Here is a 24,882-nt window from a genome sequence, read left to right as displayed (position 1 = left end):
GATGTTACTGAGGAGAGGGAAAAACAAAGGATGTTTTTTTTCAAGAATACCTGAGTTGTCTTCCTCTTTAAAGTTCCAGCCTTGCACTCCTAATCCAAGAGTGTGAGTTCACTCCAGCATTAAAGCCTCATTATTCCACTTTATTGATCAAGCCTATTTTTTGTTTGCATAATTTCCTCCATGTAGTTTATTTTCCTTTAGCGCACTTCAAGTAGCTTTTTTTGCTAAAAATAAAAATCCGGTCTCTTCCCCAGGGCCCTCCAGTAGCTTTTGTGTAGCTTTGTATAGCAGCCATGTGGTTTCCTTCTGATTGCCCTCAGAGCCCCAGATACCATAAATACTTGGCCTTATGAAGTCATGACCCATCAGCAACCCAGCAGTGCCTGTTCATAAAAGCCTCAAGTCTGAGGCTGGTGAATAGCACTGCTCAATAGCTGAACACTCTGAAGAGAGCCAAAAAGTTTCCTTTGGTCCCTTCAGAAAATAAAACACTTGTTTCCCATGCCTAGGAGGAAGTGTAATAGTTGTTACTCAAACTTTGAATTCTTCTGGGTTCTGTTTTTGCTGTCCTCCTAAATTCTTAATTCTCATTAAGAACACAGGTTACACTATTATTTAAATTCCTTTGTGCTTTGATAAAAGATCAAATAGGTAATTTTAAGACTTTTATCCATTCTTCTGGCTTCAAGCTGAAAGCATGCACAAGCTGATAAAGCCTTCTGTGATTAAGCGAGCTTGCACTGGCATTTGATTGCATTGCATTGTTTCCCAAATTCTGGCTTTTTGCATCTGTGTCACTGTTGACATTTAATTTGTCCTGTAGTGTGTTAGTACACTTAACCTCTTTTCACAGAGTTCCAAGATGGAAAGGTTTTCTCTGCATTCGTACAAATAATTCAGTCCTTTAAGACTTTGAGGGAAAGGGGAGAGTTCTGTGATTTGCAGGTACCTTTGCAGGTGAATGGGCAGCTATTTATTTCAGATGCCAAAGAGAACTGAGTGCAGGATACAAAAGTGTTCTTCATGGATTTCAGCCAGTGTTTGAGAAGTTACATCATTAGTGACTGAAATATGTACAGATACATAATTCACTGATACATGTCTGTTGTTTGTGGATGCAACCACTAGAAACCAAAGGCAAAGCATTTATAGAAGTCACACTGGGGCTTTGGCCTTCTTCACGTTCTGTTTGCACGTATTTGTACATTATGTACATACAGGTGTGGCACAGACTGTCCATCTGCCATCTCATTTCTCTCTCAGCTGCAGAATCCCCTCATAGCCAAATACTGGAAGGAGAGGAGGAAATTCATTTACAGGGGGACTCTGTACTTTAAAGAATTCTATCCTTCCTCTTAGTGATAATCCACATGCACATTAGCACTGTTGTGAGTTCCAAGCAAGTAACTCTAAGAAGTTACAGGTAATTTGAAGGGAAATCTTGCTGTCTTTCAGATAGAGGCTGGAGGGTTGATCCAATAAGCGTGGTATGGTAGTTGGTGATGGTATGAATAATTGTGAGCAATTGCTGAGTGGATGTCGGGGGTGGAGATTTTTTCAGCAAGGTGATCTTAGGAGCTCTGGTAGAGGGTTCTCCCTCGAGGGTTTCATAGCAAGCATCAAGCTCACTGTCTGTTTTACAGCTTCTGTATTGAAGTGGATGTTTCTTTAGACCCTTCAGCTACTGATGGGACAAGGCATTTGATACCATGAACACAGAAAAGGAGCTCTCTTGAACTGAAATCCTAACATGCTAGAGGTGGCATGACGAGTCAGCCAGATGATATTAATGGTTGGGTAGGATGGCTTGAGAAGAAAGGCTCTGCGTAGGGTAGGTCTGCAGAGACCTTGTACTGGACCATACTGACCAATCTCTTTGTGGAATGGCCAAGATCAGAACTGTTGGTAAAGAGTAGGAGTCTCCCAGACTAAGCCTCTGCAAGAGTCAGGGCCCACGCTGTGGCTCTGGCCAGAGGTGGCCTGGCTATATCCACATGGCTTCCTCTGGTCCCCTCAAAGCAACTAGCCTCGTCCGCACCCTCTTCTGGGAACAGTTTCTCGTGTGTATCCTTCCCGGAACCAAGACAGGTCTGGAAAAATACTGGAAGTTGTTTTAAGTTGCCTCTGGCAGAGAGTGCACCACCTGCCCTACTCACAGAGGGCGAGTGAGGATAGCTGGGAAACAAACGTGTGCTTTCGAAGGGTGCCCAGGAATACAGTCCACATATGAGTGTAATTCTAAAACAGAAGCAAAAATTAAAGCTAAAACTGTGTTAAACCATCGCCTATTTTTTTAACCTTGACTAAACTCTCAATTAAAACATTATAATTTTGCCAAGGAATACTTTTCTCCTGTAAATAAATCTGAAGTATTCTTTTGTAAGAGGGAGAATCAAAACAGGTGGAAAACTGAAAGAGCTGTTGCAGTGTTCCAGAGTAACTTTTATTTGCCGCACGGTTGCAGGATGTGTTACATAGGCATGCTCTCTATTTAATTGTACGGATGGTCTGCTATGATGATGGTCTGGGAGCAGGAAAAAGTTTACTGGCTTTGAAGACAACAGATGCAGCCTCTGAAGAATGCAGCCTCTGGGTATATCAGTGCAATAGTTTGGTAAGACTTTATGTTTACAGTATTTAATTTAGGTATCAGTATTTTGATTGTAAAGGGAGATTCTAAGACCTAAAGCCCTTGTGAAGGCTTTTTGGCAGGAGGGGGATTGCTTAACTAAAAAAGAGTATAAATGTGCCCTGGCTGACAAGGGGAGAAAATCCCCCCTGACTGCATTTCATCAGCTTTGAGGAAAAATACCTATGTTCCCTAAAACTGCCAGTGAAAACTGGCCTGAGGACAAAGCTCTTTGGAATTAAAGTGCTATCATAGCTGCTAAGGACAATCCTCTGTATTTTCAAAGACAAAAACCTCTTAAAGACTGAACAGAGCAGGGAGAGATTGAGTAACAATTCTGGAAATAGAGCATGCATGCATATTTATAAGCAAGGGAAGTGATCCCTTAGAAGTAGGAGAATTCATTGTCAGGATGCTATGACATGACACACACCCTTGGCAGCACTGGGGGAACACATGAACTGACTTTCTGAATGCTAGTGTCTTGCTATGATGAAAGCTAACAACTCTGACTTGTTTCCAAAGAGCTCATTTAAAACAGCTTCCCACAAGTCATTGCAGACCACAGAAATCAAATTAAATCTCACTTGTGCTACTCCATTTCGCATGTCTCTGCCAAAAGAATGATAAAGGTCACATTCTGCTTTAAATGAGTTTTGAGACGTTCAGAAATTCTTCAGAAAGCGTTAATGTGCATCTTTGGGTTTTGTTTTTTTAGGAACAAGCACAAGCTATTTGCAAAGTGTTATCTACAGCTTTTGATTCAGTTTTAATGTCGGAGAAGTCCTGATTTTCTTTGTCAGCACATGACTGAACAGCACAGGAGGCCCTTGTGTGGGGAGGAAACGGGGCTCCGCTGCGATACCACGGACTGGCTGTAGTACACACAAACCTAGGAAAGACTTGCTATGCAAAGAAGAGCCATGCGACCTCGCACATGGTACTTTGTCATTCCCCAGACATGACTTGAATAATTCCATCTTCAGTTTCCAGGACAATACAGAATTTTATATTTAACAAGATTTTTTTTTTTCCTAATTGTTTTGTATATTAATGTCAATATTGTAGAAATGTAAAATAAAACTGATGCTTCTGTCTCTTTGTCTGAAAAACAATTTGTTAATGTAGACTTCACTTCTAGATATTAGAACAAAACAACAAGAGCAAAGTGATAATAGGTACTCGCTCGGTGCTTTACACCTTCAGTTTAATCTTAGGATGCCAACTCCACAGTTTCTACATGCAACTAAAAATCCACACGATACACAGTTTTTTCTCAAGTGCTACCACACTGACGAGAAGAGGATTGCCTCAGCAATGCAGAGTAACAGATGAGAAGTAGCCAAAGTGATTTTAAAAGTAGTTTTATTTTTCCAGACATTTGACTGGTTAACAAGAGTAAAATTTATTAATCATGCTCTAATTATAAATCACTGCATCCAGGACATTGAAAATAAGAGTTGATTTTAGGTTATACAATATATACAGTTGCTCTGCAACTAAACAAAATAAAAACAACTGAATTGAATATTATACATCTCATAGCATTCTAAGCTGCATTTTAAGTGTCACTTGCTCCTTTTTAAACAGTTAACACAGCAACCTAATAGTCTGTCTATTAACAGGGTTTTTTAATCATTATTTTAATCAGATTTGAAAAGTTGTATGAAATATGCCAAAATTTTGGACTTAAAATTCTTAATATTATATTATAAATAGATATCTACAGGCTCTAGAATTTCTTTTTCCTCTGCCAGAGGAGCAAACTTCGAGAAACATTGAAAATCTAGGGATAAATTTTGCTTAGCTGCTCTTTATTGGTCCTCGAGATTTTATCTGTCTGCACTATTCGTGCTAGTAAGTTGTATTCTACAAGTTTCCTAGTTTCTAAGTGACCAGTGAACAAGACTGTGACATTTTAAAGTGTATTCCTCTTCTAGTGGAACTCAAGGAAAATTTGCATCGTCGTTTAACTTTACGAGTTGTTACACTATAAGATTCTGTGTTAAAAATACTGTACATCAGGAGATCTGTGCAAAATAATATGCCCATTTACTCTCTAGACTCTATCAGGGATAGAAACATACAAAATAGTGTTGCAAACTGAACATAATCAGTAAGTGAATAAAACTAGTGCTAAACTATTACTCTATTGTCTTACTGGGAACTTAGAAAATACAGACTAATTCGCTTCAACTTGCAACAAAAATATCTTGAAACGTTCCAGTTTGTTCCCCATTTATACTGAGCAACAGCATCTAGAAAAATGAAAGTCATGCGTATGCTTGGCTGTACCCACACATCGGAGAGGCTATCAACCAACTGTACCATTCAGGGGAGGCGATACAAGGCAAGATCAGTGTTGCTACTTCCAGCACTAACACAAGGGGATTTTTCTCCAAATAAGCGTGTATGGTGGTGGCCTATTTTCCATTCTGTTCAATACGACATGGCCAATTTAAACACCATTTGTCAGAAATTCAAAGTTCTCTTGATAAATCTAGAGATACAATATTCACGAAACGTGATCAAAGCCAATGTGACCTAGACATTGATTTTTCTTACCCTATGCCAGCAGTTGTTTCCTGTAGCATAAGCAAAAACTGGTACAATTTCACAATATACAAACATCAAAATGATGCCAGATTTGTATTGGTGTTTCGTATTCCATCAACCAACTGGGAAGCATCCATGGCCTAGCTTCTGTTCACAAATTAGTAAAACAAATTTAACAACAGTGTAGCTACCATATATGTGGGTATATTCTATAAATACAGAGTGAGTTAGCAAACTCACTGTTTGCAAGGTAGTGGCACACAAATTTTGTAGAACAGAACAGAACAGAACGTAGTGTACTTGTGAAGTGACGGATACCTTATTGACCAAGGATAATTCTCTAAGTTGTCCACCAAGTATGTTCTCTCTGTGAACACATTGCTGGATGATTTAAGAAAATTCAAGAATTTAAAAACCAAGTCTAAACACTAGAATAAAGACAAGTGTAAAGAAATGCTCTGCAATCCATCATCATAGTCGAGTACATGTCAGGAAGTGCAGTTTTCATATCCTTGAGTTAATGTAGTAACTCATTAATATTGCCATAGTTTAGTTAACCAGCAGTAGTCACATTAAATGACCAAAATGGATGTAATGTACATAAAGAACATTCAAAAAACAGGTTCTACACACGTGCAGCATAGAAAAATGAAACAGTCTCAAGCTCACAAAATTAGAACTAGAAAGTTCAACGACTAACACAGATTTCAGATAACTTTAAGCAAATATCTACATCCATTCTGAAAGAAAGAAGTTTCTCCTGTGGTAAACTGAAATACTTTTTACCTGGCCAAAGACACACGATTAAAATTGTTTTTTCTGTCACTGTTGACATCCTGGATGACAGCCAGTATGGCAAGATGCTGAATGGCTCCAATTTAGAACTACACAGCAGCTTGCATGTTTTGATTCCAACACTCAAATGGTATCGAGAATTGGATAAATTCACTGCCCTGTTAGATGCACACAATTTCTTTGACTGGGGAAGCAACACTGAACTGTGGTATTGTCACGTTACAAAAGGGAGAACAAAATTACAGTGAATTGATTGAAAAGAACACTCATGATGTGATGTTCACGTACTTATATGGGTTTTGATTGTTAAAGCTTTTCAGTTCACCTTAAAAAATACAGGAAGAGGAGTTGTTTTTTTTTAAAGTGTAAACTGTCATGAGAAGTTTTCACATAGAAAAAAGTTTTTAAAGTCCCCAAATCAGAACGATGGCAATAAAAAAGTAAGCTACAGTACCTAGGACTTGGGCAGTGCTCTGGCAAGGTGGCTGCAGATAGGTAGATGAAATGAAATAGAGCAAAACTTGTTTCTGTGACCACTGGAAATGAGAAATGTCTCCACTTATCAGTAGCAATTTAGTCAACAATAAAGTGCACAAATGATACAGGGAAAGCTCCTTTCCGACTGGGATCTCCATCAATATGACCAATCTGAAAAAGTCCAGATATTTTTCAAGTTAATCTCAAAAAAGCATTTCAGTTATCACCAAAATTAGTATCAGTGACCTTCCTGCCTGTAGTATGACAAGCCTCTCCCTACATTTTTTTCTGCAGTGCTGTTCTTTTTCTTTTGTGAACAGGAAATTTTATCAGAAAATTAAGTCCAACAAGGTACATTTGTTATTCATCTAGACATTGTTTTTCAAATTCTGTTTTATTCAGTTCTCTGAAAGTAACACCTCTTAATGCAGTATCACTGCTACATGATTTCAACGCATTCTGCAACGCCCAGCAGCCCATATTCTGCCTGTGTTAAGTCACTCCTGCTTCCCCCTCTTAGCAATCACTGAAAAGTAAAAGGATGGATCAAGCTTCAGCAGTTTTGGGTTTTACACGTATCTGTTTGTGTTTATACAGCATCATTGTCAGTTTAGATGAAATATGAAGTTCTGTTCTTCGCTAGCTTACAATCAGAGCAAGGCAACTGTTTTAATGCATAACAATTTTCCAAGACTTTGCTTTAGCTGATGAGACTCTGGAATCTAAATAGTTGAGATAGCTTCCCAGCTCCAACAGACCATTTCTCAGTCTCAGTCAGATGAAGAATGAGGACAATACAAAGCTGTCTTCTGAGGCCCACCACGCAGCATCTTCAAGGAAGATGAAATAGTAGCAGATTCTTAGACTGCTGACACCCCCTAAGAATTTCCTGAATCAAACAGACCATGTCCTCTGTATTTTGTGAACACTACTAAGGAGATTTTTTTTTTTCCCTGAATGAAAAAAGCCAAAAACTTACCTGAAGTTTGATTTCTCAACAAAAGAAATTTCTGGAAACAGGTTTCCATGAGATTTCTTGTTATTTGGAAACCCAGCAGAGGATCTTCTGAAGCTACTGTCAACCCCTAGGTTTCATTTATTTCTTTCAAAGTATGTTGATGGAAAACGCAAAATACTCACCCACCACTCCTGATCTTCTTCACCATCAACTACAATAATATCTCCCTCCGAAAAAGTTAGCTCATCTGGGTTATCTGCTACACAGTTGTAAATTGCTTTTACTCTCTTGGGTTTAGTTTTTGACTGAAATATAAAAATAAGTTAATGTAAATAATAAAGCATGGAAGAGACAGAATAGACTAGGAGTTGATCTAAATAAAGCTTCAGAACTGCTTCCAACAGTTATTTTTCACAGATTAGAGTTCAGCTACATCTTTTATGCTGGGGACTCATGGTCCAGGCTGAATCTGGCAGCATCCAAAGCCATTCAGAACCACTGTGCCACCAACATGGGCCAGGTTTCCCTTAGCAACCTTGCATTTTGGCTCATCCAAACCTCTCTTCACTCTACATCACTTCAGCAAGTATGATTTTATTCAGAAGATGGGGTGATCAAGATCAAGTGCTATGCAGCAAGTATAACAGCATCAGCATTACCAGAAAGAGGCTGGAGCCACCTGCCAGTACGGCCCTTCTTAATTTGCTAAACCCATTTCACCAGCGTACAAACCCTCTGAAACATCTTCTGCCTCTTGCTAGTGCGTTGAGGACTTGGGTACCAAAAAGGACTGTGGTGGGTTGACCTTAGCTGGATGCCAGGTGCCTAGCAAGTTACCCTATCACTCCCCTCCTCAGCAGGATGGGGAGGGGAGAAAATAAGATGGAAAAAAATAAAAGAATTCATGGATCAAGATAAAGGCAGTTTAACAGAAGCACAAAGCAAAGCCATGCATGTGGAGGCAAAGGAAGAACAAAATATTTATTCTCTACTTCCCATCAGCAGGCGATGTCTGGCCACTTCCCAGGAAGCAGGGCTTTCAGAACTCGTAGTGGTTGCTCTGGAGGACAAATGTCATAAATGCCCCCTCTCCCCCCTCCGTTCTCCTTGCTTTTATTTCTGAGCAGGTGTCATGTGGTATGGAATATCCCTTTGGTCAGTTTGGATCAGCTGTCCTGGCTGTGTCCCCTCCCAAGACCTTCCCCACCCAAGCCTACTGGGGCGGGGGAAATGTTGGAGAGCCAGCCTTGATGCTGTGGAGCACTGCTCGGCAGTAACCAAAACACTGGTGTGTTATCAGCACCTTTCTAGCTACTAATACAAAGCACAGCCACTCTGAGGGCTGCCACGGGGAAAATTCACTCCATCTCAGCCAGACCCAATACAGCCTCAGGAGTGGTTTGGCAACTCTTCCAACAGGAGAGCTTAGCAAGGAGTTGCAATATTCCAATATTGCAGTGGGACTCCAATCCTAGTTGTGTTCTATGTGAAGTGATGCCAAAATTGTTTTGCTCTGGTAACATGGTATCCACCAGCCTAATGTCACACCTCTCCCAGTGCAACCTGCTCTGCTGCTGCATTTGTTTTCAGCCTCCTCATTCTCTGTTGCAGACCAACAATAATGCTGTATCTACATAATGTTTCTATGCAAGGAGTAGAGAGGCATAGGACCTGGAAACAGAGCATAAGCTTTTCACTATGAGTCCACCCTTTTCCCCAGTTGGCCCAGCCACAGCCAGCAAAAATCTCTCCTTTGTACCCTCAGATGCCAGAGCAGAGCTGTAAGTGCCATTTAGGTCGAGACATGTCTGTTAATGCAGTGGGTGTTTCGGACAGAGGCTCCAGATGGGATAAAGAAAAGAAGGTATGAGATACCAGACCCCAGGGACTGGTCCCAGTCTCTAGTTAGGTCAGCCATGGAGCAGGAAGCTTGTGAGGGGAGAAGAGACTCCATCCACAAGGCTACTCTCCACCAGCAAAATGCTCTGCTGTGGACAGTACTGCTCTGCTGTGGACAGTACTGCCCTGCTGTGGACAGTACTGCCCTGCTGTTGCTTCTTAACGTGCCATTTTGTCAGAGCTGAGCTCCATGCAGAAAAAGGGGGATGTGGATGGGGAAGGCAGCATCATTGCTATGCTCTTCTGCAAGCATCCATTTGTACAAAGAACCTGACCTGCCCCGAGCAGGCACAGCCTTAGCCTCTACCTGTGGGACACACCCTGGGAGCTGGCAGCCTTGCACTGCATCAGAGCAGTTTTGCCAGATGCTCCATCTCAGTCAAGTTACAGTCTGAACCACAACCACCTTTTAGGTCAAGAGGGAAAAACTTCACATCAGTACAACAGTGACATAATTACTAACTTCAAAGTGCTGCAGTAATTACAGGTATTTCTTGTTCTTTGGAAGGCAAAGAAATTAAAATAGATCCCATTCCCAGAAGACTAAAATCTTCCAGGAAAGTTTCCCATGTATCTAAAATATACATAAAAAAAACACATCAGGAATTTCCATCTGAAAAATAGGTTATTGGGCAAATGCACCATACAGGAGGTAAGCCACTGGCTACATGTGCATGTACAACTAGACCTTTCTCTTCTTTATTCAAGGAGCACCTCTGCAATCATTTCCTAAATCTGGATTCTCTGGCAGGGTAAAGACTCAGCAAAAAAGGCTGGAGTATAAGGCTAAATGGAGTGATTTAGCCAAAGTACTTTAGCTAGACTGATCTAGCTAAAGCTCTTTAGCTGAGGGGCCCTTGACTACATCTCAGCTAAGATGCTTTAGCTAGATTGATTTAGCTAAAGCACCTTAACTAGCACGCACTCTCTGAGCCAGGCTTCCCTTACTTCTCTGTCCTATGACAAGAAGAAAATAATCCAGCTGATTTTCTCAATCTCACAAAATTCACCCTACTGAAGCCCTAGAAACATCTGGAGAGTCAGATTTGTTCTTTGTATTTTGTGCACTGTGACTGTTCTGTAAAACCAGCCAGGATACCCCATAAGTAAAGCAATTGTTCTAGAAAACAAAGAATGAGAGAACAATACAGAGAACTACTACAACCTTAATTTATACAGAAAGACAGGTGAGGAGCTGTTTCAGAACTGACAGATGCATTGAAAGACTGTATCCAGTGCTCACACCTCAATCCAAGAACACACAGCAGAAACTGTGATCAGGGTCCAACAGCTTTAGAGTAAATACAGCAATTCCCTTGGCACATGAAAGCTAAAGGGATAGATATTCCATTTTACACTAATCAGACTAATTTAATTTTATTGTGGCCTAAACCACGAAAGTTATTCTGATTCAAGACAGACAGTAACTTGGTTAAACAAGAGTGGGAGAGGCAAGAAAATGGAAGATTTTATACTCTCAACTAATTCAAGATGAACTCTAGATGTCTCTGTGGCTTTTCAGCATTATCAGATGAGAAACAGCTAACAGGAGTTCTAAGAGCTCCAGAAAAACGTGCACAGCTATGCACACAAACACACTGAAATCTGTCCTGGCGAGTTACTACAGTAGACATGGTTAAGGAAAAATGGATGAAGGGAGAGAGGCAGAGGACTGAAGAAGCCAGGTCTTTTTGCTACAGCCCATTAACAAGACAACCACAGACACAGGAACAGCATGTCTCCCACCTCCTGGTTCATTATTTACCTAGTGAACCACATTCAGACACAGAATGTAAAGCTTGAAACAGCCCCGACCTAGTCACATACAGCATCTCAGAAAGTAGGGACTCTACACTGTGATTTGCTCACTGCAGAGAAATACTGTCATGATCAAGCCTATGGATGTTTTATGTCTATCACGTAAGAGAGCAATATAAAATCTGAGCAAGGACCAAAGACCCAGCTGAGCTACATGTAACTTAACAACTCAACTGCCACCTGGAAATACATCCCTTTGCCTACACCAGCATAAGAATACAGACATTGACACCAATGTGTGTGTTACCATTCAGGGTCCTAGATTATAAATAAAAACAAATAGAGTATAGAAAAGCCACACAAATCAGATCAAGAGTCCATGTAAATCCAGTATCTCTTTTTTAACAGTCACTGTAGGGCAAGGGGAGGCTGGAGAAGAAGAATATTCAATACTTCCAGCCCGACACTTCCAGCCTTCTTTTCTTTGGTTTCTCTTTGGGTTTTGTTGGTGGGCTTTTTTTTTTTTTTTTAATTTAAAATCACATACTATCATACAGGAAGTGCAAGAAAAGAAAAGGTTTAATAAATATTTAGTAAAGTCATGCACATGTTCAACACAGGACACAGGCTTTGTATTTTTCATGATTCTCACACCTTCTCCATAACATGATACACTACTATGGCAACAGCATGTTCGATAGAGAGACGGAGATTTAATAAAATCAAAACCCAGATTATCTACTTACTATTTGTGATTTCCTTGGCATTGGTGCTGGTGGCTGGATTTGTGCCAAAGTGTTTGTTGTAGAACCAGTTTGTGTTACTGGAATTTCGCATACAGACTCTCCTGTTGCTAAGGTGAGTAAAATAAGTAAATTTTAGGCATGCTTTAAAAAAAAGTAAGAGTGATGATACAAACTGAAACCAAATAAATTATTCTTTAAAGGACACAAATAATTTTATATTCCATGAGTATTTAATTTTTAATGGTTCTTTCTAAATAACTGAACAGAATTTTTCTGTCTTTTTCTTCACCAAAAAGGCCTCTTTTTCCAAAGACAATTACCTAAGGCCTTTAACGCTGCAGATATGCCAAAAGAGAAAAAAGCCCATAAAACAGATGAAAGCAGAACCAAATAACCCATTTCCCCATTCGTTCACTGCAGACTACATGCTTTTAGAACCTTTCTTTCCTAGTAAAGACCATCATTATCAACATGCTCTGTCTTTCACAGGAGACTCCTGACACTGATGGCCTATAGTCATTAGCAAATTCCTCTTGGGTAGGTCAAGGGGAAATAAAAAAGAATCACAGTAAGAACCAATGAACATAATATAGACAGTGGAAGGGGAAACTGCACAGGAGAAATTCCACTACAGCCACCACAGAATCAGCATAAACTTTGCTTTGGACATTTTATTGAGGTGACATTATTGTAACGTCCCAAAGTAGCAGTTGCTTTGAGCAATGAAAAGAGCAGAATGAATAATGAACTGTTAATTATCATGAAAAGAGCAATAGCTATTTGCAATTTAGCTAAAAGTGACACTAATGAGCTTTAGATTTTCCAACTACAAACACGTTTTTCTTTTCTAAAATGTTTATCTGTTACCTTGTTTATGACACATGCAAACAAGAGAGTAACCTAACTGAAGTTTTCATAATGCATCCTTTGTTTGAGTGGGGTCGAGGTGAGGTTAGTTAAGCTAAAGCCCAGCTGGAACTGAATCTGGCAAGGGATGCCAAGGAAAACAAGAAGGCTTCTGTAAACACATAGATAACAAAAGGAAAATTAGGGAAATGTGGGCCCATTGCTCACGAGATGGGGGATCCAGTTACACAGGACATGGAAAGGGCTGAGATACTGAATCCCTTCTTTGCCTAGCAAGACTGGTCTTCAGGAATCCCAGGTCCCAAAAACCAGGGGAAAGTCTGGAGCAAGGAAGTGCAAAGTCCTGCACCTGGAGATGAACAAGTCCATGCACCAATATATGCAGGACCAGAGGCAATGGTGAAGCAGAATGCAAACTGAAACACAGGAGGTGCTGTCTGAACATCAGGAACACTTTGTTACTGTGAGGGTGACTGAGCTCTGGCACAGGTTGCCCAGGGAGGCTGTGGAGTCTCTATCCTTGGGGACATTCAAAAGCCATCTGGAGGTGGTCTTAGGCACTTAGCTCAGGGTGGCCCTGCTTGAGCAGAGGGGTTGGGCCAGATAACCTTCACAGGTCACTCCCAACCTCAACCATTCTGTGATTCTGTTTCTTATTAACTGGCTCCATTATTTACATAAATTAGCTCATAGCTCTGTTCATGCAGAATAGCTTGAGGAATCAGGCCCTACACAATCAAGGAAAGAAACAACAGGAATGCTGGTACTGACTGTATTTAAATGAGTAAAGTAAATTTTAATAAAACACTCTTCCTTAGACTGTTATAATGATAGCTTAATTACAATTAAATAAATCTCTAAACCACAATTACCAGTCTGTTGTAGAGACCCAAGCCCTCTGGACTGCCCTTTGTTAGTTAAGCCAGATGACTTCTCAGTCCTATGAAGAAAGTCAGAAATTCATCCATTTAAGAAACCAACAAAAACTTGAACCCGAACAATACAGAGTATTTTCCAAATTCTAAAATTCTTGTCATGTATTCAGTATAGTCCAGTGACAGCTATTTTGCTTTAAAAGTAGTGGTTTTCTTCCACTTTTTTGATTACATCAATCAGAGGTTACACTTAATTTAAAAGTGTGAGGCAGAAGAATAATATAGGTTCAGTTATTGCAATTTGTGCAGGGCAGATTTTCTTCTCCTAAGTTCTGAAGTTCCTTTCACTGCTGTTTTAAAACTCTTTGTTAAAATTATGTATCCATACTAATCTACATTATAGCAAGCTTCAGCAAGTCACTTTCTCCCTTTTACTTAGTACGGTATATGCAATCAAAGAACTAGAAAGGGAGCTCAAAGATCAAAGGTTGTTTAACTCTTTCATTCACAAAGGATCAACCATGTATATTATTTATCTCACATATATACATACACATCCCTGTATCTTATAACTAAGTTTGTATAGGCTGTACTTTGCCAAATTTTCAGTGTTAGAGAATCCAAAAACTTCCCAGTTTACTAGGATATTTCCCAGTGCTTACTTTTGGAAAGTTTTCCCTAGTGTCTAACTAAATTATTCTTGCCACAATTTTAACAGAAGTCTTCTTTTTTAGAGCCACCATGAGATGTAAAAAGGAACGGCATAATCCAACACTTTGTACATATTTGAAGACATGTATCTATGCTACAATTTATTTAAAAAAAAAAAATAGAAGAGAATCTTTTTCTTTCATACTTTTCTCACAGGTCATATTTTCTAGACTTTTTATTCCTTTATCAATCTTCTGTGGTTGCTGCCTCACTATTTTGTATCTTTATTTTACTGCAATACCCCAAACTGAACACAGTAGTCCAGCTGAGGCATTACTGATGTTAAGTCGATTGGAAGGATTAATTCATAGTTTGCAGGCTACAATCAAACAATACTATTTCTCTTTGACTCTTCCACAACAACAGCATGAGTCGTCTGATTTACTTTTATTTATGATTCACTATGTCCTTGCAGATCTTTCTCTTAAGGACTTGTGCTTAACCATACTCCACTGTTCTCCATGCTTCACTTTTGTAGTTGATTGTTCTTAAGAACTAAGTGTTGTTACTGAATGACATCCCTCTTCTCCCTTGTCTACAACTCCGCATTCTCAAGGCTGCTTTGGATATAATCCTGTTTTCTAGCACCCTTGTCCCTCCTAACTTTATTTCCTGCAAATTTTAAAAATGATATTTTCTACTCCAGATTGATCTACTTCTGCCATGAATTAAAATACTGAATGAAACTGAACCTTCGCAAAACATGTGAACAATAAATGGCACAATCAGACATAAGATCCCATTATCTCTTCTTTGTTATTAGATGAGAATTATAAATGGAATATTCTTTGTGGCTTCTTATTTCCATCACGGCTAAGCATTCTGTAGATATTATGCAAGCCATTCAATCTTAAAACACTAGGCTGTCTTGTTATTACTGTGGGAATCCTTGTAATCTGCTCCCTTAGTGTGTGCCTTCTGTTCATTCCCATACTCCAGAACACATCACTGGCAAGAGTATGCATGCTTTACATATGACTTGCACATTATATACCATAAAATTGAAAAATTACTAATAATTATGAAGTGTATTAAAAACTAAAATGACATCAGTTACCCAGGAATAGGCTTTCTTTGAGAGATTCTACTAGGAGGTTGTGGGGGCAGTGGTGGTGGGGTTGGCTTAGTTTGTGGAGGAGCTGGTTGCTGTTTAGATTGCTGGTTCAAAGCTTCTATGATGCTGGCTGTCTTTGCCACCGGAGGTGGTGGTGCTGGAGAAAGCACATCTATAGAAGAAAGTTAAGACAATGAAATGGAATTAAATTTCTATTTACCATTTTGATTCTTGGGTTCTCATCCACAGGTTTTCCTGTTATAGGGTTTGCCCCCATCCAAGAAAAATGCTTTACTACATGTAAACAACAGCTTAAGCAGAATGCAATCTTTCCATTGGAAGGAAGACCTCTTTGGAAAGAGGCTTACCTTTTGTTTCACCTAGTCAAGGTCAGAGAGCTCACAAGTAATTAAATTCATTCAAGCATTAAAATACAAAGAAAATTCTTACCAAAGTCAGTCATATTCTTCAAAATAGAAGATCAGAATATACTTAATAAAGTGCTAATACTGTTTGCTCAATCAAGGCCTTCAGTTTGTATTTTATGGAAAAGTAACTGAATGAATAATACCAGAGAAATTTTATTTAGTGGAATGTCTTTTCTTAAAATCCTGTTACGATTAACATCTAACTAACTTCACATTAGCTTTAGCAATTAATTAAAATTTCTATTGAATTCTTGAAACCACCACAACAGCAGCTGGCAATGCATTAAAACATCTTTTTGCATTCCTACGGTCTGCAAGAATCAAGCACAATGTGGAGACATAGCCCCAGGCCTACATGTAATACTAATTTTTACAGCTAGTGAGAAATGCAACATTGAAGCTATAAATAAAAGTGAAGAGCTCTTTAGCTCTAGTAATAAATAATTTCCTGTTGATCCTACACTACACCATACAGTCCTCGCTGGAACATCAGAGAAGACAGTTCATACAAAGTTACTGGATGGGAATGATAGGCCAAAGCTACAGTCACCAAAAGAGGAAGTATGAGTTGTGGAAATGGAAAAATAAGTCAACTGTGATTAGATACAGCAGAAGGGAAAACGGGAAAGTGGAAACATACTTGTAGATGTTACACGCAATGGCGGCACAGGGGGATGAATAGCTGGTGGATCTGATGAAGACCTCTGCCTGCTTATACTTTCCACTCCTAAAGAATTTGTCTTCCACATTGCATTAGATGAAGAAATTGTCTGAATACCACTGCCAAGAACTGAAGGCTGAACTAAAAAGAGAGGAAAATACTGTATTATTATTATTGCTTACCCTAAGCACTAAGTGTTCATATTCACACCCGTGCTTTTAAAAATGGTGCAGCTAGACCACTAGATTCAGCAATAGAGCCACTGGCACCCTGCTGGAATGCCAGAGCAGAAATCAGAGTCTGGTGTAAAAAACTACATAGAAGTTTCCAGGTGAAGTCTTACTAACTCTTTACCTCAGTAAAATTTGTCTCTAGTCATTATTTTAAAATACAACAACACTTGAAAGCAGAAATTTCTCAACCAGAAGACAGAAGGCAAGTCTTGCTGCCCTCTTTAATCCCTGACTGACAGCTGTAATCTTCTCAGGTACTGCAAAAAAAGGACCTCACTCTTGCATGAATATTAGCAGACATTGCTGACTCAAAGTGAAACATCAGTTTTGACTTGGAATTGACATAAAACTGTAATTCTGAATTTCACCCAAACAAGAAGTTGTAATAACTTCTTATGAAACAAAGTACAACCTCTTTGAGGCCTTTTAAATGACTCCATTCTTAGGCTGAAGAGCTGCCTCCCCATTTGATAAAAGCACACTACAGGTTTTCTTGACAAAGCCAATATTTTGCACATATCATGCCACTTCTCCCTACTCAGCACATAAGCATCATATTAAGAAAAGATGAAACAGAATAGGGTATGAATAAATATTAGGTTGCAGGGAAAAGCATAAAAGGCTCAGAAGACTTGGAGAACAGCCTAAAGCTAAGAAGATAAAGAAGTAAATACACCGTGAGCATAACATCAACAACATCGGCATCAACAAGAAGCTAAGATCAATTATACTATTATAGCTTTTAACTAAGAATATAAAATAATAGGCTAATATATTGCTACAGTAAAGAGTACGAGCTAATAATCTAAGCCAGGCAGCACGCTTTCTTGGCATGAATTGTCCTGTACCGGTGCCAAGAAGTCTGGGGTTGGGAATTAAATTAAAATGGCACTCCGAAAAGTGTCATTTAATCGAGGGCAAATAGTGGGTAAAAAAGTATGGTTGTCCATGACTAAAATAATATCAAAGGGTAATTTTTAACTATCCAGTTGTATTACTATTTTAGAGATAGAATCTAACAGTTAAACAGACTACGCAAGCTCCTTGGGTGAATTTTCCTGATCGGTGGGGGATACAATCCTTGCAGTCAAGTAAAAAAAAGTGTATAGTTATTAAGCTTAGACTTAATGCAAAAATGTTAGATGAAAGGAATTCCATCTCGGTTAAGCTTTATATGCTGCTACGCTTCCCCAAGTCTCATGACACCCTTTTAAAGTAACCCAATACCACGCTGTTTTACTGTTCTCAGTTTTTCTGCCACCAAAATAACATTTTAATCTGACTTTTGTGCTGCAGCCGTTCCTGTGAGACCAATAACTGACTTTTTGTATTACACAGATGTTCAATTTGCCATCTCAGACACTATCAGTGGTGTATGGAGTCTTGCATTCTGACCTCTGCACAGTGCTCCCAAAGGCAGAAGCCACTCACATAAGCCCAGAAAACTCCCCTGTATATCTTCTTAAGAAGTGTGAATTACAGCATCATAGAAAATCATGTGTTTCTATAGTAATTTTTCTTGAATTGACTTTTACATAAGTTTAGCATCCATGAAAGCTGTTGGATTAATAAAGGTATTAAAACAATGAAATGCACCAAACATGTATTGTACAAAATGGATCTATACAGATTTCTCTATGCTTCTTTAATATGATCCAAGCAGATTATATATGAAGATAAGAATGAAATTCACAGCATTAGATTCAATGGTAGATTTTGCAAGCACACAATCCTTCTGAACCAGGATGAGACGTGCATTTTACGTTGTTCTGATCAGGGTATAACCAATAATTGGCAGCTACATTTTCAGTCAGCTACCAGTTCTCTAAAATCATCCGGCTCTCCACACCATGACTCTTACACTTGTATTTCAACAACCTTGAAGCATATATTTATTGAGAAGACTTTGTGAGGTTAAAATCTTTCACGTTCTGCATACATACTCCATTATCCCAGGTCTTAAACAATTTTCCACAACAGTCAAATGCTTCTGAAATTGTATGTTTAAATTGAACTCTGACAATGACATATTCAAAAAAGAGAGGTATGGAAAGATGGAATATAACAAAAAAAAAAAAAAAAAGAAATGCTGAGCTAAATTGACTGCAGCCTTCCTTTTAATAAATTGTTTAACTCTATCGAGGTTACCTGGGCATTGTTTCCCAAACACTACTGTGTACTTTCTTGCAGGTATACTGAAAATCAAACTCAACAGGTTGTGCAGGTTCAATTCAAGTATATAAAATGAAGTCATCATTAAACTGTTCCAATACTTACCTGTGCAAAATAACTGTAAAAGAAAACCTAAACATGTAATAATAATAATAAAAAGAGCTATGATCCCATTCTTCTGACATACAATGATATTTTCTGGCACAAGTACCTTTGCCAATATTCCTGGGAGGTAGAGGAGGTGCACTACTTGTGACAGGTACTGCAGGCTGAATGGGAGGTGGACTGCTGCTGAGTATTGCTCCGTATGTTTCATTCTGTAAGATACTTGGCATAAATCCTCTTTGCTTATCCTTAGCAATGTTCGCTGCATCTCTTGCCAAGGATGCTACATTAGGCTGAAGTTGGTTTGATCCAATTTGATAGAAGCTGACAGGCCTGTCCTCTCTCCGATTGGGACTGGGTTGCTTGAACACAATAACAAAAATACTCACTGTTACCACATTAGTTGTACTCATTTAATTCATTAGTTGATAGGAAGTGACTAGTTTCTTTTAATACACAATCTAAAACCTATGTTCTGCCCTCTTCAAGACAAAGTAACTGTGCACATTAACCCAAAAAAACATTAAATGTGAATTGCATTTCAAACCAATTACAACTTTTTAATTTTCTCCTGTAGTATACTCCTAGGATAACACTCTATCTTGTAATACACAGGACTATACTCCTGTAGATAGTCAATATAGATATTCAGACTGGATGAAGCAAAGTTTACCTGTATCAAAATACCAGGTAATATTTTCAAAAGTAAATGAACAACCGAAGATCCTAAGCCTCATCTGAAGTTCAGCAGCGTTAGATCGTGATCTCAAAAACCGGACACAATTGCACCTAAGTATTCTACCTATAGCTAAGCCTACAACAAATTGGGAACCAAAACTTCTCATTAACTCTTTTTAGCTCACTAATATTGGTGGACAAGTTTGGGAGATTACTTCAATTGACAGATAGGATGGAGCCTTGCTCATCCCATGCACATTATCAAATGAGATCTAATTAGCTGTCTTTGAGATTTACAGTAAGTCATCTGCTTGCTATGCACACTTAGCATTATTTTTCCTGTTTTAACAGCAAGCATAGTAATTATTGTTATCAAATTATAATTAAAATAGCTGGAGTTATAAATTCATGTGGCTAGTATAGAAATGGGTTGTAACAATCCACAGCTCAGAGAGCATAAATATGCCTTTCGAAATAGTGTTAGATAAACACTTTGCTGATGTACTGTCTGTATGAAATTGAAATAACCATTTCGAGTAATAGCATTTATGTAGAATAAAGATTTACACCCACAGTATCACAAGTGAGCAATTGATTTTCCTCTGAATGTATTCAATGCTTAGTCTGGATTGATCATGTAGGGCCTTTAGACATGTTCTAGCACAGCATCATAGCTCAAAGATTTATCAAATGATGTAAGTGGCAGTCAGATGCATTAATCCCTACCTTTACTCTGGCTTAGTAGCCTCACTCCTCACTGGCTGACACTCTCCATTCCCTGACCTCTCCACTGTCCTGGTTCTGGTATTTGTCTCAGCCCATACTTGCTTCTGCTTTCTAAACCAGCAGAAAAATCTATTTTTTGTTGTTGATTTAGCTTTTCACTGGTTTAACAAACTGAAACAGCTCAATATAGGGACAAATGTGTGCCAGAATGGAGGCAAAAGATGAGGTAGGACCAGGCAGCAGAAACAAGTTGGATTGTCTTAGCCTTCTTTTAGACTCTCTTTTATATGAAAAATTCTGGACTAAAAGAACTTCAATTTCAGACATGACCTTTTCTGATAGAGATTACAAAATCTATTCAATTGCTTTACCAGAGAGACAAGCACAATAGCTTGACATCTATAAACAGAACTCTGATGTGATCCTAAGCAACAGCAATATTCACCAGTGCATTCAATGTAGCCACAGACACTAGTCGGTGATTAACAGTCCTCAACCTCCTTTCTAAAGTCCCTGTAGGATAAGCCTACTCACAGTGGGCTGTGAAGTAGGAGTTTCATTACTTTAGCTTCATTGTTCAGTAGCAGATAACTTCCTATACGAGATGGAGCTCAGGGACTAGCCAAAAAGAGAATGCCCAACTGCAGAAGGCAACTGGCAACAACGAATGAAGTGAGGGAAAAAACAGATCAAAAATACAAATTTAGAGTGTCCCAGAAATGGATTTGCTGGATATCTAGTTGCAAACTACCCAAAAGGTTTTATAGCTGGAAAAAAATGAAATCTCCAAAATACCACAGAAAGTTGCCACCTACTTTATCAACAAGGTCATCATTACTGCTGTTACTATCTGAATCACAGAATCACAGAATGTGATGAGTTGGAAGAGACCCACCAGGATCATGGAGTCCAACTCCTGTCCCTGCACAGGACAATCCCAAGATTCAGACCATGTGTCTGAGGGCCTTGGCCAAATGCTTCTGGAATCTTGTCAGGCTTGGTGCCATGTTGACACAATATACAGGAATACGTAGATACTCAGATATAATATAAAAGCTCATCCAGAAGAACTAGATTTAGTAGCTCACAGACTCCAGATTCTTGCACAGATACCAAAATTCTCTAGAAAAATCTCAAGAATAAGTCTCAGAAGGTAGCAACTGCGCTTTGAAAGGGATGGCTTGTGACATGTTTTTTGCTCTTTGTTGCCAACTAGTTCGAGTCAAGCACCAGAGGCAATAGCTATCTTGGACTAAACAGACAGGACATGGAGAAACAAATCCTATGCAGACAAGATCTTGCAAAAATGGTATTTTGCAACAGAGGAAACTTACTGATGTCAAAATTAGTCTCCAAAACATTAAGCCAATTCAATGGTCTGATGACCTAGCATTTTTAAAGACACCTTGTGAAAGCAAAGAAAATGAACCTATGACTGTCAGGTTTTAAAATTTCTGAAAACAAAGAAAACATGAGATTTGGTTTTACGTTACAATTATGTATTAACAATTCATGCCCTAGCTGAGATGGGGGACTTTGCAGGAGAAGCATTACAATGCTAAAAGTTACAGAAAGAAAAAAGTAAAATTTCATTATCCAGAGGAGAAAGGGGTTTTTGTTTGCTACTTTCAAGAGAAAAAAAAGGTTGTGCTGAAGATTAACTAATACAGAGCCTACTGTATATTCCTTGCACTTTATAAAGGAAGCATAAAAGGCATAAGCAATTATAGCACTGCACTCACAAAAAGAACAAAACCATGTGTTCAATACTTCTAAGGAATACTTCAAATTATTAAAGTTTCAGAACGTCATTAGTATTTAGGAGCCCATGCGTCCCTTCAAATTACTTGGCCCCTAGAAATCCAAGCCATTTCTAAGTGTTGTTCAGGTATCAAAACATGGCAGTTTGTTCCCTGTCTGTATGTTCAGGTGCTTAAACACTTTTTGAAGTTGGCCCCCAAACTGGGAAATTAAATTCTGAAAATGCAGTGAAGTTCCTATGCTACTGGAATACTTTGTACTGCCTGTATTATGACCAACCTTGGAGATATTCAAAAGCCATCTGGGCATGGTCCTGGGCAACTGGCTCTGGATAGCCCTGCTTTAGGAGGGGGAGTTGGACCAGATGACCTCCAGAGGACCCTTCAAGCCTCAGCCATTCTATAATTCTGGACCCAATAGCACCACAACACCAGAAATTTCAGGTATGAAATGGGAAAGAAAACAAATATATTTTTTGAAGATTCAGAATTAAGACCCTACCCTGCTAATAATGGACATGGCTTACTTAATGCACAAGTTCAGTTCCACTGAAGACAAGCCATCAACTGTTCCAAAATTAAAGCCATCGACTGCAGCTATTTAACAAATATGAGGAGATACTATAAAGTGCCTCTTTTTGTAAAAGCAATTTTCCCAGCTCTTGTTAGTTCTGCTTCACGATCAGTAGATCTAAATATTCCTGATGTACTGAAACAAAATAGTGACTCCGTTAAAAAAGGATATCACATCTGGCTAATTGTAACTTGACCATCACCACATAGTCATGTTTTATACCTTATTTTTAATACCTTATATTAAAGAGGAAAAACAAGACAAACTATAATTTAAGGAACTAAAATTTAAGCTACTACATTTTACTGCAGAACTTTATTTCACAGTGTCTTCATACCTAGAGTAAAAAGTAGTACTCTTGAAATCATTATGAACATCATGCTTACACATATATGTGTACAGAAAAAAAATAACATTGACACAAACCTGCAGCTTTTCATCCACATCATCATCACTTTCATCCAGATCTTCATGGAGTAACCGCCATTCATATTCTACATGAACATGAGAATTAAATCTTCCAGACAGTGCTTGAGTAAGCTAAGGAAAAAAAAGATGACTGTTGACATATATGTTATGTGCGGTACAACATATTTAAAACCAAAAAACACATATAGAAGGAACCTTGGTTTCTAAGTCTACTTTTATTTTTAAAACAGATTTCACCAATCTGGAAAGTTATTGCACTGGGTTAAGTTTAAGGAATTAAGCTCTGTGACCAAATACCACACAAATAAATCAAAAGCAACTAGGCTTTTCATTAACCATTGTAGGTCCATTCTCCATTGCAGGTCCATTCTCCATTTTCTGACAATAAGCATCACATCTTATTTGCTTTTATTTAGAAATTGCAAGTCAAAGAAATTAACTGCAATGGCAGTTATTTTGAATCATATGCACTTAACGAGAACTCTTGACTCCACTAATCCATTTTTCTAGCTTACTAAAAGTAGTGATGGTAGCCAACTTCTCTCCATAAAATCACAGGATGGTTTGGGTTGGAATGGACCTTTAAAGATCATCTAGTCCACACCACTGGCCATAGGCCGGAACATCTTACACTAGATCAGGTAAGATGCTGAAGTCCCATTCAACCTGACATTGAGCACTTCCAATGACGGGGCACCCACAACTTCCCTGGGCAACAAGAAAATGGCCTTCATCCATGGCCTTCACCCATATAAAGTACTTTAGTGATTAGACTTCAATGAGATGTTAGACACTTAGAATCAAAGGAGCATTTAGGTTGGAAAGGACTTTAAGATAATTGAGTCCAATTGTAAACCTAGCAGTGCCAAGTCCACCACTAAACCATGTCCCTAAGCACCACATCTACGCATCTTTTAAATACCTCCAGGGATGGTGACTCAACCACTTCCCTGGGCAGCCTGTTCCATTATTTGACAATCCTTTCAGTGAATAAATTTTTCCTAGTATCTAACCTAAACTTCCCCTGGCAACTTGAGGTCATTTTGTCTTGTCACAGAACTACAGAATGGTATGGGTTGGAAGGACTAGATGATCTGGAGATCATCTAGTCCAACCCCCCCTGCCAAAGCAGGTACATCTAAAGCAGGTTGCACAGGATTGCATCCAGGTGGGTTTTGAATATCTCCAGAGAAGGAGACTCTACAACATCTCTGGGCAGCCTGTTCCAGTGCTCTGTCACCCTCACAGTAAAGAAGTTTTCCCTCATCTTCAGATGGAAGTGTTCTATCACTTGTTACTTAGAAGAAGAGACCAACTCCCACCTGGCTACACCCTCCTTTCAGATAGTTCTAGAGAGCGATAAGGTCTCCCCTCAGCCTCCTTTTCTCCAGACTAAACAACCCCAGTTCCCTCAGCTGCTCCTCATAAGACTTCTGCTCCAGACTCTTCACCAGCTTTGTTGCTCTTCTCTGGACACGCTCTAGCACCTCCATGTCCTTCTTGTAGTGAGGGGCCCAAAACTGAACACACCACTCAAGGTGTGGCCTCACCAGTGCACAGAGGCACAATCACTTCCCTACTCCTGCTGGCCACACTACTCCTGATACAGGCCAGGATGCTATCGGTCACCTGGGCACGCTGCTGGTTCATTTTCAGGCGGCTGTCAACCAGCACCCCCAGGTCCTTTTCTGCCAGGCAGCTTTCCACTCCTCCCCAAGTCTGTAGCGTTGTGTGGGGTTGTTGCGACTCAAGTGCAGGATCCAGCATTTGGCCTTGTTGAACCTCATACAA

At 39.1% G+C, this 24,882-nt stretch overlaps 2 protein-coding genes across 7 annotated transcripts in view; one reads left to right on the top strand and one right to left on the bottom strand.

Annotated features, from left to right (window-relative positions):
- Positions 1-3,723, top strand: part of ITGB1BP1 (integrin subunit beta 1 binding protein 1) — a 7,246-nt gene extending 3,523 nt beyond the window's left edge. For 4 of the 6 annotated variants that reach the window (XM_010167577.1, XM_010167578.1, XM_010167576.1 and 1 more), the window contains 2 exons: positions 2,465-2,614; positions 3,348-3,723. In XM_010167577.1, the coding sequence (XP_010165879.1) occupies positions 2,465-2,614; positions 3,348-3,419 (222 nt within the window). In that variant the 3' untranslated portion in view covers positions 3,420-3,723. The remainder of the gene's footprint in view (positions 1-2,464; positions 2,615-3,347) is intronic. The other 2 variants (XM_029084867.1, XM_029084866.1) reach the window with 1 other exon arrangement.
- A 2,617-nt stretch (positions 3,724-6,340) lies between these two features.
- Positions 6,341-24,858, bottom strand: LOC104524639 (arf-GAP with SH3 domain, ANK repeat and PH domain-containing protein 2-like). Its single transcript, XM_010167580.1, has 9 exons — positions 24,721-24,858; positions 23,089-23,202; positions 19,031-19,286; positions 16,394-16,555; positions 15,329-15,497; positions 13,558-13,625; positions 11,819-11,925; positions 7,598-7,720; positions 6,341-6,628 (listed from the first exon to the last, which is right to left on the bottom strand). The coding sequence occupies exons 1-9, from the start codon at positions 24,856-24,858 to the stop codon at positions 6,554-6,556; spliced, it is 1,212 nt and encodes a 403-aa protein (XP_010165882.1). The 3' UTR covers positions 6,341-6,553.
- Between the last annotated feature and the right edge of the window lie 24 nt (positions 24,859-24,882).

The sequence above is a fragment of the Antrostomus carolinensis genome, unplaced genomic scaffold, assembly GCF_000700745.2.
Source record: "Antrostomus carolinensis isolate BGI_N321 unplaced genomic scaffold, ASM70074v2 scaffold10635, whole genome shotgun sequence".
NCBI classification, from domain to species: domain Eukaryota; kingdom Metazoa; phylum Chordata; class Aves; order Caprimulgiformes; family Caprimulgidae; genus Antrostomus; species Antrostomus carolinensis.
The sequence above is the reverse complement of the archived record's forward strand: the minus strand, read 5'-3'. Positions and strand labels throughout refer to the sequence as shown.

Coding starts and splice junctions, on each gene's coding strand:
- LOC104524639 (XM_010167580.1), bottom strand. CDS start 24,858: ATGCTGGATCCTGCACTTGAGTCGCAACAACCCCACACAACGCTACAG. Junction 23,203..24,720: donor TGAACCAGCAGCGTGCCCAG/GTGACCGATAGC, acceptor TTTTTTCCTTAG/CTTACTCAAGCACTGTCTGG. Junction 13,626..15,328: donor CAAAGAAAGCCTATTCCTGG/GTAACTGATGTC, acceptor CTTTCTTCATAG/GACTGAGAAGTCATCTGGCT.